The 12,443-nt window shown below is 49.5% G+C and overlaps 1 protein-coding gene across 1 annotated transcript; it reads left to right on the top strand.

Moving 5' to 3' along the window:
* The first annotated feature begins 3,522 nt into the window (after positions 1–3,522).
* On the top strand, positions 3,523–6,741 carry GPR84 (G protein-coupled receptor 84). Its single transcript, XM_012450368.2, has 2 exons — positions 3,523–3,821; positions 4,666–6,741. The coding sequence occupies exon 2, from the start codon at positions 4,674–4,676 to the stop codon at positions 5,862–5,864; it is 1,191 nt and encodes a 396-aa protein (XP_012305791.2). The 5' UTR covers positions 3,523–3,821; positions 4,666–4,673; the 3' UTR covers positions 5,865–6,741.
* The last annotated feature ends 5,702 nt before the right edge of the window (positions 6,742–12,443 follow it).

Here is a 12,443-nt window from a genome sequence, read left to right as displayed (position 1 = left end):
AGTCCTATAGAAGAGTGGGTAGAGAAAAGCAGGGGCTGGGTCTCAAGGGAGGGAGATAAGGACTGGAAGAAATTGGGGTTAGACAGTCTGGGATACTAGCGCACCCCACAAGTGCCTCAAGTCTGCTGGTTTAAAGCTGAATTCATTATTCAATTTTAACCAGCCTCCTCCTCCTACATTCCCTATCTTGTTAAGAGCACCACCATCCCTCTGGAAAACAGTCATCCTAGTTCCTCCTTCTTCCTAACTCTTTATCCAATGAATCACTAAATAAGTCCTATTTGACCTCCTAAGAACCTATGGATCCTTATCATTCTTCCATTCCCACAACCACTGCCATAACCAGGACTGGCTCCATAATTTGTGGGGCCCAGTGCAAAATGAAAAACCAGGGTCCCTTATTCAAAAAGTATTAAGAATTTAAAGACAGTGGGCTGGGTGCAATGGCTCATGCCTGTAATCCCAGCACTTTGGGAGGCCAAGGCGGACGGATCACCTGAGGTCAGGAATTCAAGCCCAGCCTGGCTAACATGGTGGAACCCCATTTCTACTAAAAATACAAAAAATTAGCTAGGCGTGGTTGCACACGCCTGTAATCCCAGCTACTCGGGAGGCTGAGGCAGGATAATTGCTTGAACCCAGGAGGCAGAGGTTATATAGTGAGCCAAGATCACACCATTGCACTCCAGCTTGAACAACAAGAGTGAAACTTTGTCTCAAAAGAAAAAAAAAGGTAGTGATTGAAAAGCATTGACACCAGGGCCCTACACAGGTGATCTGGCCCTAACTTAGGCCCTTTCTATCTATCTCTCGTTTGAACTAGTGCCTCTTTTTTTTTTTTTTTTTTTTGGAGATGGAATCTGGCTTTGTCACCCAGGCTGGAGTGCAATGGCACGGTCTCAGCTCACTGCAACCTCCGCCTCCCAGGTTCAAGTGATTCTCCTGCCTCAGTCTCCCGAGTAGCTGGGATTACAGGCACCAGCCACCATGCCAGACTAATTTTTGTATTTCTAGTAGAGACAGGGTTTCACTATGTTGGCTAGGCTAGTCTCAATCTCCTGACCTCGTGATCCACCTGCCTCAGCCACCCAAAGTGCTGTGATTAAAGGCATGAGCCACCGCGCCCGGCCACTAGTGCCTCTTTACCGACCTTGCTCACTCCCAGCCTGCATACCTTCATCCCTTACTCACAGCAGTCTGAGTGCAAATCTCACCAACTCCTTCAGCATAAAACCCCAGCTCCTTAGCACCATACACAAGGTCCCTCTTGACCCTGCCGGCTCATTTCTCCAGGCTCTTCTCTGTTGCTGTCTACCCCATTCCCCTTGTTGGCGTCTACCTAAACTTCTGCACCTCTGCACATACTGTTCTCTTTGTCTAGAATGTCCTTCTACTCATATCCCACAAAACTCACCTGTTCGTCATTCAAAATGCAGCTCAGGTACCTCTCTGTGAACCCTTTCCTCACCTCCTCGGTAGTATGCTCCTTTTCTCTAAGCCCTGATACACAGTTCTGAGTGTTTGTTTGTTTGTTTGTTGTTTGTTGTTTGAGAAGGAGTTTTTGCTCTCTGGCCCAGGCTGGAGTGCAGTGGTGCGATCTCAGCTCACGGCAACCTCCACCTCCTGAGTTCAAGCGATTCTCCTGCCTCAGCCTCCCGAGTAGCTGGAATTAACAAGCATGCGCCACTGTGCCCGGCTAATGTTTGTATTTTTAGTAGAGGGTTTTCTCCATGTTGGCCAGGCTGGTCTCAAACTCCTGATCTCAAGTGATCTGCCCACCTCAGCCTCCCAAAGTTCTGGGATTGAGCCTGTAAATTTTTTAGACACAACGCCCTGCTGTGTCACCCAGGCTGGAGTGTAGTGGCACGATCTTAGCTCACTGCAGACTTGACTTCCCAGGCTCAAACGATCCTCCTGCCTCAGCCTCCCGAGTAGCTGGGACTACAGGTACACATCATCACACCTAGCTGATTTTTTTAATTATTACTATTGTAAAGACAGGGTCTTACTATGTTGCCCAGGCTGGTCTTAAACTCCTGGCCTCAAGCCATCCTCCCATCTCAGCCTCCCAAATGTTGAGATTACAGGCATGAGCCTCCGAGCCAGGTCTTTATTATACAGGTTGTTTTTTGTTTTTTTTTGTTTTTTGTTTTTTTTGAGATGGAGTCTCTCTCTGTAGCCCAGGCTGGAGTGTAATGGCGCTATCTTGGCTCACTACAACCTCCGCCTCCTGGGTTCAAGTGATTCTCCTGCCTCAGCCTCCCAAGTAGCCAGGACTACAGGTGCATGCCACCACGCCCAGCTAATTTTTGTATTTTTAGTAGAGATGGGATTTCACTGTGTTAGCCAGGATGGTCTCGATCTCCTGACCTCATGATCTGCCCACCTGGGCCTCCCAAAGTGCTGGGATTGCAGGCATGAGCCACTGTGCCCAGCGCCTATATAGTATTCTAAAGCAAGCCTTAGCAAACTTTTTCTCAAAGGGCCTGATTACAAATATTTTAAACTGTGTTGATCAAGAGATAAAACTGAGGATATTACATAGGTACTTACACAAATATTTAAAATATAACCATTTGATTTTATTTACTTATTTATTTATGTTTTGAGACAGAGTGTTGCTCTGTTGTCCAGGCTGAAATTCCATGGCTCAATCTGATCTCAGCTCACTGCAACGTCCACCTCCCGGATTCAAGCAATTCTCTTGCCTCAGCCTCTGTAGTAGCTAGGGTTACAGGCCTGCTCACCATGCCTGGCTAATTTTTGTATTTTTAGTAGATACAGGGTTTCATCATGTTGGCCAGGCTGGTCTCAAACTCTTGACCTCAAGTGATCTGCCTTCCTTGGCCTCCCAAAGTCCTGGGATTATGGGCATGAGCCACAGCACCCGACCTAAAATATAATCATTTTTAAATGAAAAAAAAAAAAAATTATTGGGTCACAGGCTATATGAAAACAGATAGCAGGCTGGATTTGGCCCATAGGGTGAGGTTTATTCACCCTTGCTCTGGGGAACTGATTAAGCGCTTGCATATTTTTGTATCTGTCTCCCCTAGTAGACCATGCACAAGGCCATGTATCAGACGTTCCTGTATCCCCAGTGTCTAGCTCAGAGTTTGATGTATAGTAGGCGCTCAATACAAAGTTGTTCAGTGAATGGATAAATGAATGATTGAACAGGACCTTGATCTCTTGAGGGGAATAAAACCAGAATCCTGAATGCCTCATTTCCCACTTTTCTTCATCTAACTCTGTTTCTCAGATGTGCTACGGTGTCACATGGGTCCCTCTGACCTGAACCATGTCCAAGCCCTGCAGAGAAGAAAGGTAGTGCTCCTCTGAAACAAACTCAAGACTTCTGGGGGTACCTAAAGCTGCTACTGGAACTTGGTCTTACCTTTTGGCCCTTTGAGGAGTGGCCCAAATGTTCTGATGCTCTGACTCCACGCCCTAGCAATTCTCAGCAATGATCTCTTTCTTACAGGTGAGATCTGCCACACAAAAAGGGGAAGAAAACAGAGCTCGGGTTTCAGGAAGGAGAAAGGAAAGAGTGAGATGACTCTGAGGTAAGTAGCAGGGGAATTTCAAAAGAGAAGCCTAGATTTCACTAGCCAAAGCAAAATGAGTAGGACCGGAGGTAGTGAAAGAAGTGGCTGGGATTGAGTAACTGGGGAGTTTCTTATTCTTTCAACGGAGTATAATAGGACACATGAGAGCAGGATATTTCTTGTTTGAAGCCTGACTGTCCACCAGAAAGGACTGCTGTTTGGGTGAGTTGAACTTCTTCCATCGGAGAAAGAATTGAAAGCTGAGAAACTCAGGTAAGTACTTTGTGGTGAGTATACTTTTACCTTCTTGGTCTCCTCACCTCCCAGGTGGTAACAAATAAAAACACTAAAGCCTATATGTGTGTATAGTGGAGAGGAGCAGAGGGAACTGAATACAGAGAGGATCCTGAATACAGGATGCTGAATAGAGAGACGGGACTTCTAGGGGTCTTTGGGGATGGAGAAGGAATTAGTAAAGTTGGAGGACACTGGGTTTACTGAGAGCAACAGGATAGATATTGAAGAGGACTGAGGTTTGAAGCAGAATAAGACTATGATATTTAGGCAAGAGATAATTATATAAAAACCTGGGGAAATATTTGAGAATGGTAAGGACTAAGAACCTAAGGAGAGAGTTAGGGATCTTGAGAAGGAGAGAGTTAGGGATCTTGAGATGAAGAGGCCTGGGAATGGCTCAGCAGGATAGTGAATTACAGTGAGGTCCAGGAGCAGTTCAGATGCCCAGGGTCCCAGAGCTGTTCAAGAGATCCAAGTTGAGGCCAGGCGCAGTGGCTCATGCCTGTAATCCCAGCACTTTGGGAGGCCGAGGCGGGGGATCACGAGGTCAAGAGATCGAGACCATACTGGCCAAGATGGTGAAACCCCATCTCTACTAAAAATACAAAAACTTAGCTGTGTGTGGTGGCAAACGCCTGTAATCCCAGTTACTTGGGAGGCTGAGGCAGGAAAATCGCCTGATCCTGGGAGGTGGAGGTTGCAGTGAGCCGAGATCGTGCCACTGCACTCCAGAGCAAGACTGTCTCAAAAAAAAAAAGAGATCCAAGTTGAATGCTAGCTTCTGATTCCTTCTTCCTCTTCCACCTTCTGCCTCTTTTAGCCTCTATCATGTGGAACACCTCTGATGCCAACTTCTCCTGCTACCATGAGTCTGTGCTGGGTTATCGTTATGTTGCAGTTAGCTGGGGGGTGGTGGTGGCTGTGACAGGCACCGTGGGCAATGTGCTCACCTTACTGGCCTTGGCTATCCAGCCCAAGCTCCGTACCCGATTCAACCTGCTCATAGCCAACCTCACACTGGCTGATCTCCTCTACTGCACGCTCCTTCAGCCCTTCTCTGTGGACACCTACCTCCACCTGCACTGGCGCACCGGTGCCACCTTCTGCAGGGTATTTGGGCTCCTCCTTTTTGCCTCCAATTCTGTCTCCATCCTGACCCTCTGCCTCATCGCACTGGGACGCTACCTCCTCATTGCCCACCCTAAGCTTTTTCCCCAAGTGTTCAGTGCCAAGAGGATAGTGCTGGCACTGGTGGGCACCTGGGTTATAGGCGTGGCCAGCTTTGCCCCACTCTGGCCTATTTATATCCTGGTACCTGTAGTCTGCACCTGCAGCTTTGACCGCATCCGAGGCCGGCCTTACACCACCATCCTCATGGGCATCTACTTTGTGCTTGGGCTCAGCAGTGTCGGCATCTTCTATTGCCTCATCCACCGCCAGGTGAAACGAGCAGCACAGGCACTGGACCAATACAAGCTGCGACAGGCAAGCATCCGTTCCAACCACGTGGCTGGGACTGATGAGGCCACGCCTGGTCATTTCCAGGAGCTGGACAGCAAGTTAGCATCAGGAGGACCCAGTGAGGGGATTTCGTCTGAGCCAGTCAGTGCTGCCACCACTCAGACCCTGGAAGGAGACTCATCAGAAGTGGGAGACCAGATCAACAGCAAGATAGCTAAGCCAATGGCAGAGAAAAGCCCCCCAGAAGCATCTGTCAAAGCCCAGCCAACTAAAGGAGCCCGAAGAGCTCCAGATTCTTCATCGGAATTTGGGAAGGTGACTCGAATGTGTTTTGCCGTGTTCCTCTGCTTTGCCCTGAGCTACATCCCCTTCTTGCTGCTCAACATTCTGGATGCCAGAGTCCAGGCTCCCCGGGTGGTCCACATGCTTGCTGCCAACCTCACCTGGCTCAACGGTTGCATCAACCCTGTGCTCTATGCAGCCATGAACCGCCAATTCCGCCAAGCATATGGCTCCCTTTTAAAACGAGGGCCCGGGAGTTTCCGTAGGCTCCATTAGAACTGTGACCCCAGTCACCAGAATTCAGGACTGTCTCCTCCAGAAGCAAAGTGGCTAGCTGATAGGAGAATAGGTGAAATAACACCTGTGGGCATTTTCACAGCAACCTCTCCCCAGCCTCCCAAATCAAGTTTCTCCATCACTTGATCAATGTTTCAGCCCTAGACTGCTCAAGGAGTATTATTAATTATTAATAAATAAATTCTGTGCTTGTAATGCTCAGGTGTGGTCTCTGGGGAAGGAGGACACAGGTCACAGTTAGGCTAAGGGCCCAGGCTAAGAGGAGACCATCCCATCCCATCCCTCCTGCATGACCAAATCCTGTCACCATGTGCATGCTCACACATATCCCTAAAGCACCTGTGGTCACCAGGAGCTGGAACCTAATAGCTAAGGAATCAGGGGTACCTAGGTCAAAGCAGGAGCAGGAAGCAGCTGGCCTGGAACATAGCCTTTAGAAGAGGAGTTTCTAGGTAATAAAACATGGGAGGTGATTTAAAAGGATTCGCCTGCCTTTTTGTTTAACTTCCCAGAAATGGCCTCTGCCCCTAACCACTGCTGCCAGAATCCACTACCCCTCCAAACAAGTTTATTCAGCTCAAAAAAGTTTTATAATCCAGCTTTGATATCTATTCCAGTGGGTCCAGCCCCCCAGCCCTTGCTCTGTGCAAAGGTAATGGTCATGGAGGAAGACTCCTTGCTCTGTAGAAATGGAACTGAACTGGCTGGGCACGGGTGGCTCACGCCTGTAATCCCAGCACTCTGGGAGGCCGAAGCAGGTGGATTACCTGAGGTCAGGAGTTTGAGACCAGCCGGGCCAACATGGTGAAACCCTGTCTCTACTAAAAATAAAAAAAAAAGATAGCTGGACATGGTGGTGGGCACCTGTAATCCCAGCTACTTGGGAGGCTGAGACTGGAGAATTGCTTGAACCTGGGAGGTAGAGGTTGCAGTGAGCTAAGATTGGTCACTGCACTCCAGCCTGGGGGACAAAGAGCAAAACTCCAGAAAGAAAAGAAAAGAAAAGAAAAGAAGGAAGGAAAGAAAGAGAGAGAGAGAGAGAAAAGAAAGAAAGAGAAAGAGAGAGAAGAAAGAAAGAGAAAAAGAAAGAAGGAAAGAAGAAAGAAAGAGAAAAAGAAAGAAAGAAAGAAAGAGAAAAAGAAAGAAAGAAAGAAAGAAAAGGAACTGAATTTAACTGAGGCAAAGGCAGGAAAAGGTTCCAGCTGCCCTGGCAGGGTCTTGCCCATGGGGCTAATTCACCTGAGTCCCAGGCCCTCAGTTCCCTTGCACTTGTCATCCTGGCTTATAAAAGCAGGAGAACAGGCTGGGTGCAGTGGCTCATGCCTGTAATCCTAGTACTTTGGGAGGCTGAAGCAGGAAGATCACCTGAGGTTGGGAGTTCAAGACCAGCCTGGTCAACATGGTGAAACCCTGTCTCTACTAAAATACAAAAATTATGGGCCAGACACGGTGGCTCACACCTGTAATCCCAACACTTTGGGAGGCCAAGATGGGTGGATTTCTTGAGGTCAGGAGTTCGAGACTAGCCTGACCAACATGGAGTAACCCTGTCTCTACTAAAAATGCAAAAATTAGCCGGGTGTGGTGGTGCACGCCTGTAATCCCAGCTACCTGGGAGGCTGAGACAGAAGAATCACTTGAATCCGGGAGGCAGAGGTTGCAGTGAGCCGAGATCGCACCATTGCACTCTAGCCTGGTCAATGAGAGCGAAACTCCATCTCAAAACAAATAAACAAATAAAATAAAGTACAAAAATTAGCCAGGCATGATGGCAGGTGCCTGTAATCCCAGCTACTCAGGAGGCTGAGATAGGAGAATCACTTCAACCCAGGAGACAATGGTTACAATGGGCCGAGATCACGCCACTGCACTCCAGGCTGGGCAAGTAAGCAAGAGTCTGAGGAAAGGAGAAGGAAAGGAGAGGAAAGGAAAAGGAGAAGGAAGAAAGAGAGAACAAAGACTCTAGTTAAAAGGGTTCAGGGGCCAGGCTAGGAGGAAACCATACCGTAATTCCTTCCCTTCAGCGCGACCAACTCCCGTCACAATGTGTATACTTACACACATCCTTGAAGCACCTGTGGCCACCAGGTGACGCTGGTTGTCTGCGTTTCTTTTCTGGCTTCCCAGCTGAAGCCAGAAGACAGGACTGGGAATCCAGAGACTCCTGACCAGGGAATAGAGACCCATGGATCTGCACCCTCACTTTTCCCCAAAGCTTAGGAAGAAAAGTGAAGAATGAGACATTTATTATTCATGAAATATGATTGTCTACTTAGGGTGGGGCTAGGGGGAGTAGCTGTCGGCCCCTCCATACCTCAGGACCAAGGTTTGAGAGAACAAAGTCTGAAAATATTAAGGGCAGAAAGAACTACAGTTGGGGTGGGAAGATGATACTGTCACACGCAACACACTTCTAGGGTCCAGGAATCCTGACTCCTAATCTGGCACACACACTTCTGGGTGTCCTCCTTCCATAAAAGTCACAGCAGCTAAACCAAATCAAGATGGGGGTACTAAGGCAGGGGTCCAGACAGGTAAACTGTGGGACGAATGAGGAACAACAGCTGAGGGGTGTAGAGACAAAGGTTTCAGTCAAGGCTCTCCGATAATTAGCTATGGGAACTTGAGTAGATCTCTGGACCACAGTGGGGCTCAGATTTTATCATCTGTACAAAGCAGGGTGCAGAGTACACTCCTGACATGTGCCCGGTGGAGTTCCCTTTAAATATATTGTTTCATGTAATCCTCACAAAATTATCATGAGGTATCTATTATAATTTCTTTCTTACAAATGAGAAAACTGAAGCACAAATAGGTTAAGTAATTTGTCCAAGGCCGAAGGACTAGTAAGTTATATGACCATGATTTGAGGGCAGAGTCTCAAATCTGCCTTTTTTTTTTTTTTTTTTTTTTTTTTGAGACGGAGTTTCACTTTTGTTACCCAGGCTGGAGTGCAATGGCGTGATCTCAGCTCACCGCAACCTCCGCCTCCTGGATTTAGGCAATTCTCCTGCCTCAGCCTCCTGAGTAGCTGGGATTACAGGCATGCACCACCATGCCCAGCTAATTTTTTGTATTTTCAGTAGAGACGGGGTTTCACCATGTTGACCAGGATAGGATGGTCTCGATTTCTTGACCTCGTGATCCACCCGCCTCGGCCTCGCAAAGTGCTGGGATTACAGGCGTGAGCCACCGCGCCGGGCCGTCAAATCTGCCTTTCTAAAACTACGATGAGTGCCCAGATGATCCCTAACAGTCCTTCCTATTCAGAACTTCTAAGATTCGGAAAGTTGACAACTCTCTGAAGAGTTGTAAAAGGATTTACTTTACATGTTCATAGAAGGCAATTCACAAAGGTGTCAAGTAGAAAGGTACAGCAATAGGGACTGAGGTTAGACCTCAGAAAGGACTTCCCAATTATCAGTCGTTGGGGGGGAAAAAAAGGTAAATCAGGAGACACAGAAGGAAATCCTGGGGTCTAAGACCATAGAGGGCAGATCTTAGCAAGAAAGCAACCACCCTCCACGGCTCACACAGCCACTCCTGCTCCTAACTTCAATAAGGGCTGAATGTGGGGAAAGAAATGGAAGAAAAGCCAGGCTTTCTTGAGGCGTTCTCTCTCTTGCGGGCGTGCCTGGCGCGTGTGCCCATGCACCGGGTCCCTAGTGGTGCGTTGCTCATGCGTGTCTCGGGAAGTGTGTGTGTGTGGACGCCCTGTACGCTCACGAGTGTAAGTCACCGTCTGTCTCCCTTTGTCTCTTTATCTCTGTCAGTCTCCCACCCGAGTCCGAGCTCTATCTCTGACTTTCTGACGCTATCTCTCACGGCCTCTCTTTGTCTCTTTCCATCTGTCCGTCTCTCCTGTAGGCTGTCTTCATCTCCTGTACCTCTGTTATCGCCTTTTTTCTCCTAAGCTCGTCTCCCCACTCCCCGGCTCCCGCGTTCCCCCGCTCCCCTCGCCCCCTCCCCAGTCGCCCGCCCCGGCCGTTCTTGCTCATTCGCACGCTCTCTCTCTTTCGCTGTCTCTTACAGGCAGATTTATGGTCAGCCCAGGGCCTTTCATTGGCCAAGCGCTGACAGAACTTGATTTAACGCCGCCTCTGATTGGCTGAGCTTGACAGGCCGATTTACGAGTCACTCTACCATTGGCCAAACCGCCTTGGCCCTGATTTACGGCTCAGCGACGGCGGGGAGGGGGGTGCAGCTGCCGGGGAGTGAGGAGGCCCCTCCCCTCGCCGCCGCGTCCCTCTTCCTCGCCCCTGCTTTTTCTCCTCTTTCCCTCCCCTCAGGGAATGGCGCTCCCTCTACTTGTTCCTCAGGCCCCCTCCTCTCTTCTCCTTCGTCCAGTGGGAGGGGGAACTGGGGTGTGGTGGCGGTGGGCACTGGAGGGATGATGGGGTCTGAGGGGTACACGTGGGCGGAGGAGTGGTCTGCGGGGGGTGCGGGTGGGGACCGACAGAGCAGAGGAGACTGAAGAGGGAGAGAGGATTCCGAGCTGAGGAGCGAAGGGGAAACTGAGGGGGCAAAAGGGTGACAGAGAGAAAGGAAGGCTGAGGAGAGAAGGAAGGCAGGGGGTGAGAGAGAAGGTTGGGGAGATAAATGGGGGGGTGGGTAATTTGTCCAAGATCCGAGGAGAAAGAACGCATTTGAGGGGCCACACGGGCTGAAGCAGGGAGATCCGCACCGAGAGGGGGACTTTTCAAACCCCACTATCCAGACTGAATAAGAGACGGACATTTCCTTTTCACACAATGGCTCTGAAAAGGGAAAGCATTAGAGAAGCAAAGAGAAGGGCGCAATAGGGAGGTGAGAGAGAGGGAGAAGCAGGAAAGGACAGCTGAAAGGTAATAGCAAAGAAAAGAGGGAGGGAGAGCCACGGAGAACTAATGGGGAAGACCAGAAGAAAGGTAGTTTTTGTTTTTTGTTTGTTTTGTTTGTTTTTAGGGGAGGAAGGAAAGGTGCAGTGAGAGAAGACTACTCCCCAAAGGAAATATTGAGAGAAAGGCTCCTCCTCCTCCTCCCTAAGAAGACCCATTGGCGTCTGCAAGGGGACAGACAAGTCAGGCGCCTCCCCCAGGAGATAATCAGTCTGCTTCCTCAAGGCTGCAGTAAGCTCCCCATTCCATGCACCTCACTCCTCCCCTTGCCCACCTCCCCACTTAAATTTATGAGTCCAGGGTGGCCTTCAGGAATTAGGAATATTTATGCTTCTTTTAGAGTGAGGTTTGGAAGGTGATAAATAAGGGTCCACTGGGGGGTGCAGCTGGGGGCTCCTATCTTTAACATGGCCATTTTCCCAAGGCCCCCACCCACACATTCCCTCTCCTCCTGAGCCAGAGAAGGAAGCACAGAGGGAGGTGAGGAGTGGGTTTGAGGTATCAGGAAGCGGGGCTGACTGTCCTGCAGAGCCCCTCAGAGGATCGCAGAGCTTTGCAGCAGAAAGGATTGAAGGCAGATAGGGGAGGAACTTTCCAAGCATCCTGGTATTCTTATAGCCCCTAGGGTGCAGTTACTACATTTTTTGCAGAAGATGGGGAGAAGCCCAGTTCCCCCTGTCCCCTTAAGCTCAGTTGCTGAGGAATAGGAGAGAGAAGCCAGAAAATTCAGAGGCAGATTTCTCTGGCCTGTCACCGTCCTCACAGGAAAGGAAGATTTGAAATCCCCCACCTCCACAGACCACAGCCTGGATCCCTGGGAAAGGAGGCTAGGAATGTGGGACTCAGGGCATCTCCTAGGAGTCTTGGCCCCCAACCTGCCCACCCCCACTGCTGGCTGAGAATTAAAACAGCCAGTAGTTCTTGATATCCCTTGCCCTGGGCCTCCAGGAGTTAGAGAAGGGGTGGTGGATCTACCTGTGGATCCACATGCCTTCTCCAGCCCTCCACTTTAGGAGCCATGTGTCTGTGACCCCCAGCCCGGTGAAAGGGCTTGTTTTGAGTTTGGGCAGATATCAAAAAAAGATGGAGGTCCATAATATAAGAGAGGCATAAGGAAAACAGAGCTAGGGAGGAGTCACACATTGCCCCCATCCCCCATGCCCTCCAACCACCATGGCCTTAGCAAGGATGGCCACAGTGCACATGCGCACATATACACCAGACTGCTGCCTGGAGTGGGAGGAGGGAGGGAAGGGTCTAGACTGGCCCTTTAAGAGCCACTTAGGGTCAGAAAGCCTGGGCTACAGAGAGGGGAAGGAGCTGATGTCAGAAGACGGATGGGCAGCAAGATGGGGATTGATGCTAATGGGGGAGTTAAAGCTAAGTACCCAGACACTCAGAGGGCAGAACTGCAGATCTGTCTTCCTTATGCTCACCCTCCTTCTCCAAACCAAGGCTGTAAATCTGCCGCTTCAATTGGGGGAAGGGGGACTGAGGAAAAAAGACATGCTCTCTTCTCCGCTTTCCTATTTCTTCCTCACTTGGTGTGCCCACACCAACCCCCTCAACCCAATTCTTTTGTCCTCTCCCTTTCTCTCGCAATCTACGACCCCTTCCCGCTAACATATTTCCCATTTTTGACTTTCCATCAGAAATTGACAGAATGGTTTCAGCTTGCAGA

Source organism: Aotus nancymaae, unplaced genomic scaffold (genome assembly GCF_030222135.1).
Source record: "Aotus nancymaae isolate 86718 unplaced genomic scaffold, 86718_ANA_hifiasm-v0.15.2.pri h1tg000016l, whole genome shotgun sequence".
In the NCBI taxonomy this organism is placed as follows: domain Eukaryota; kingdom Metazoa; phylum Chordata; class Mammalia; order Primates; family Aotidae; genus Aotus; species Aotus nancymaae.
The sequence above is the reverse complement of the archived record's forward strand: the minus strand, read 5'-3'. Positions and strand labels throughout refer to the sequence as shown.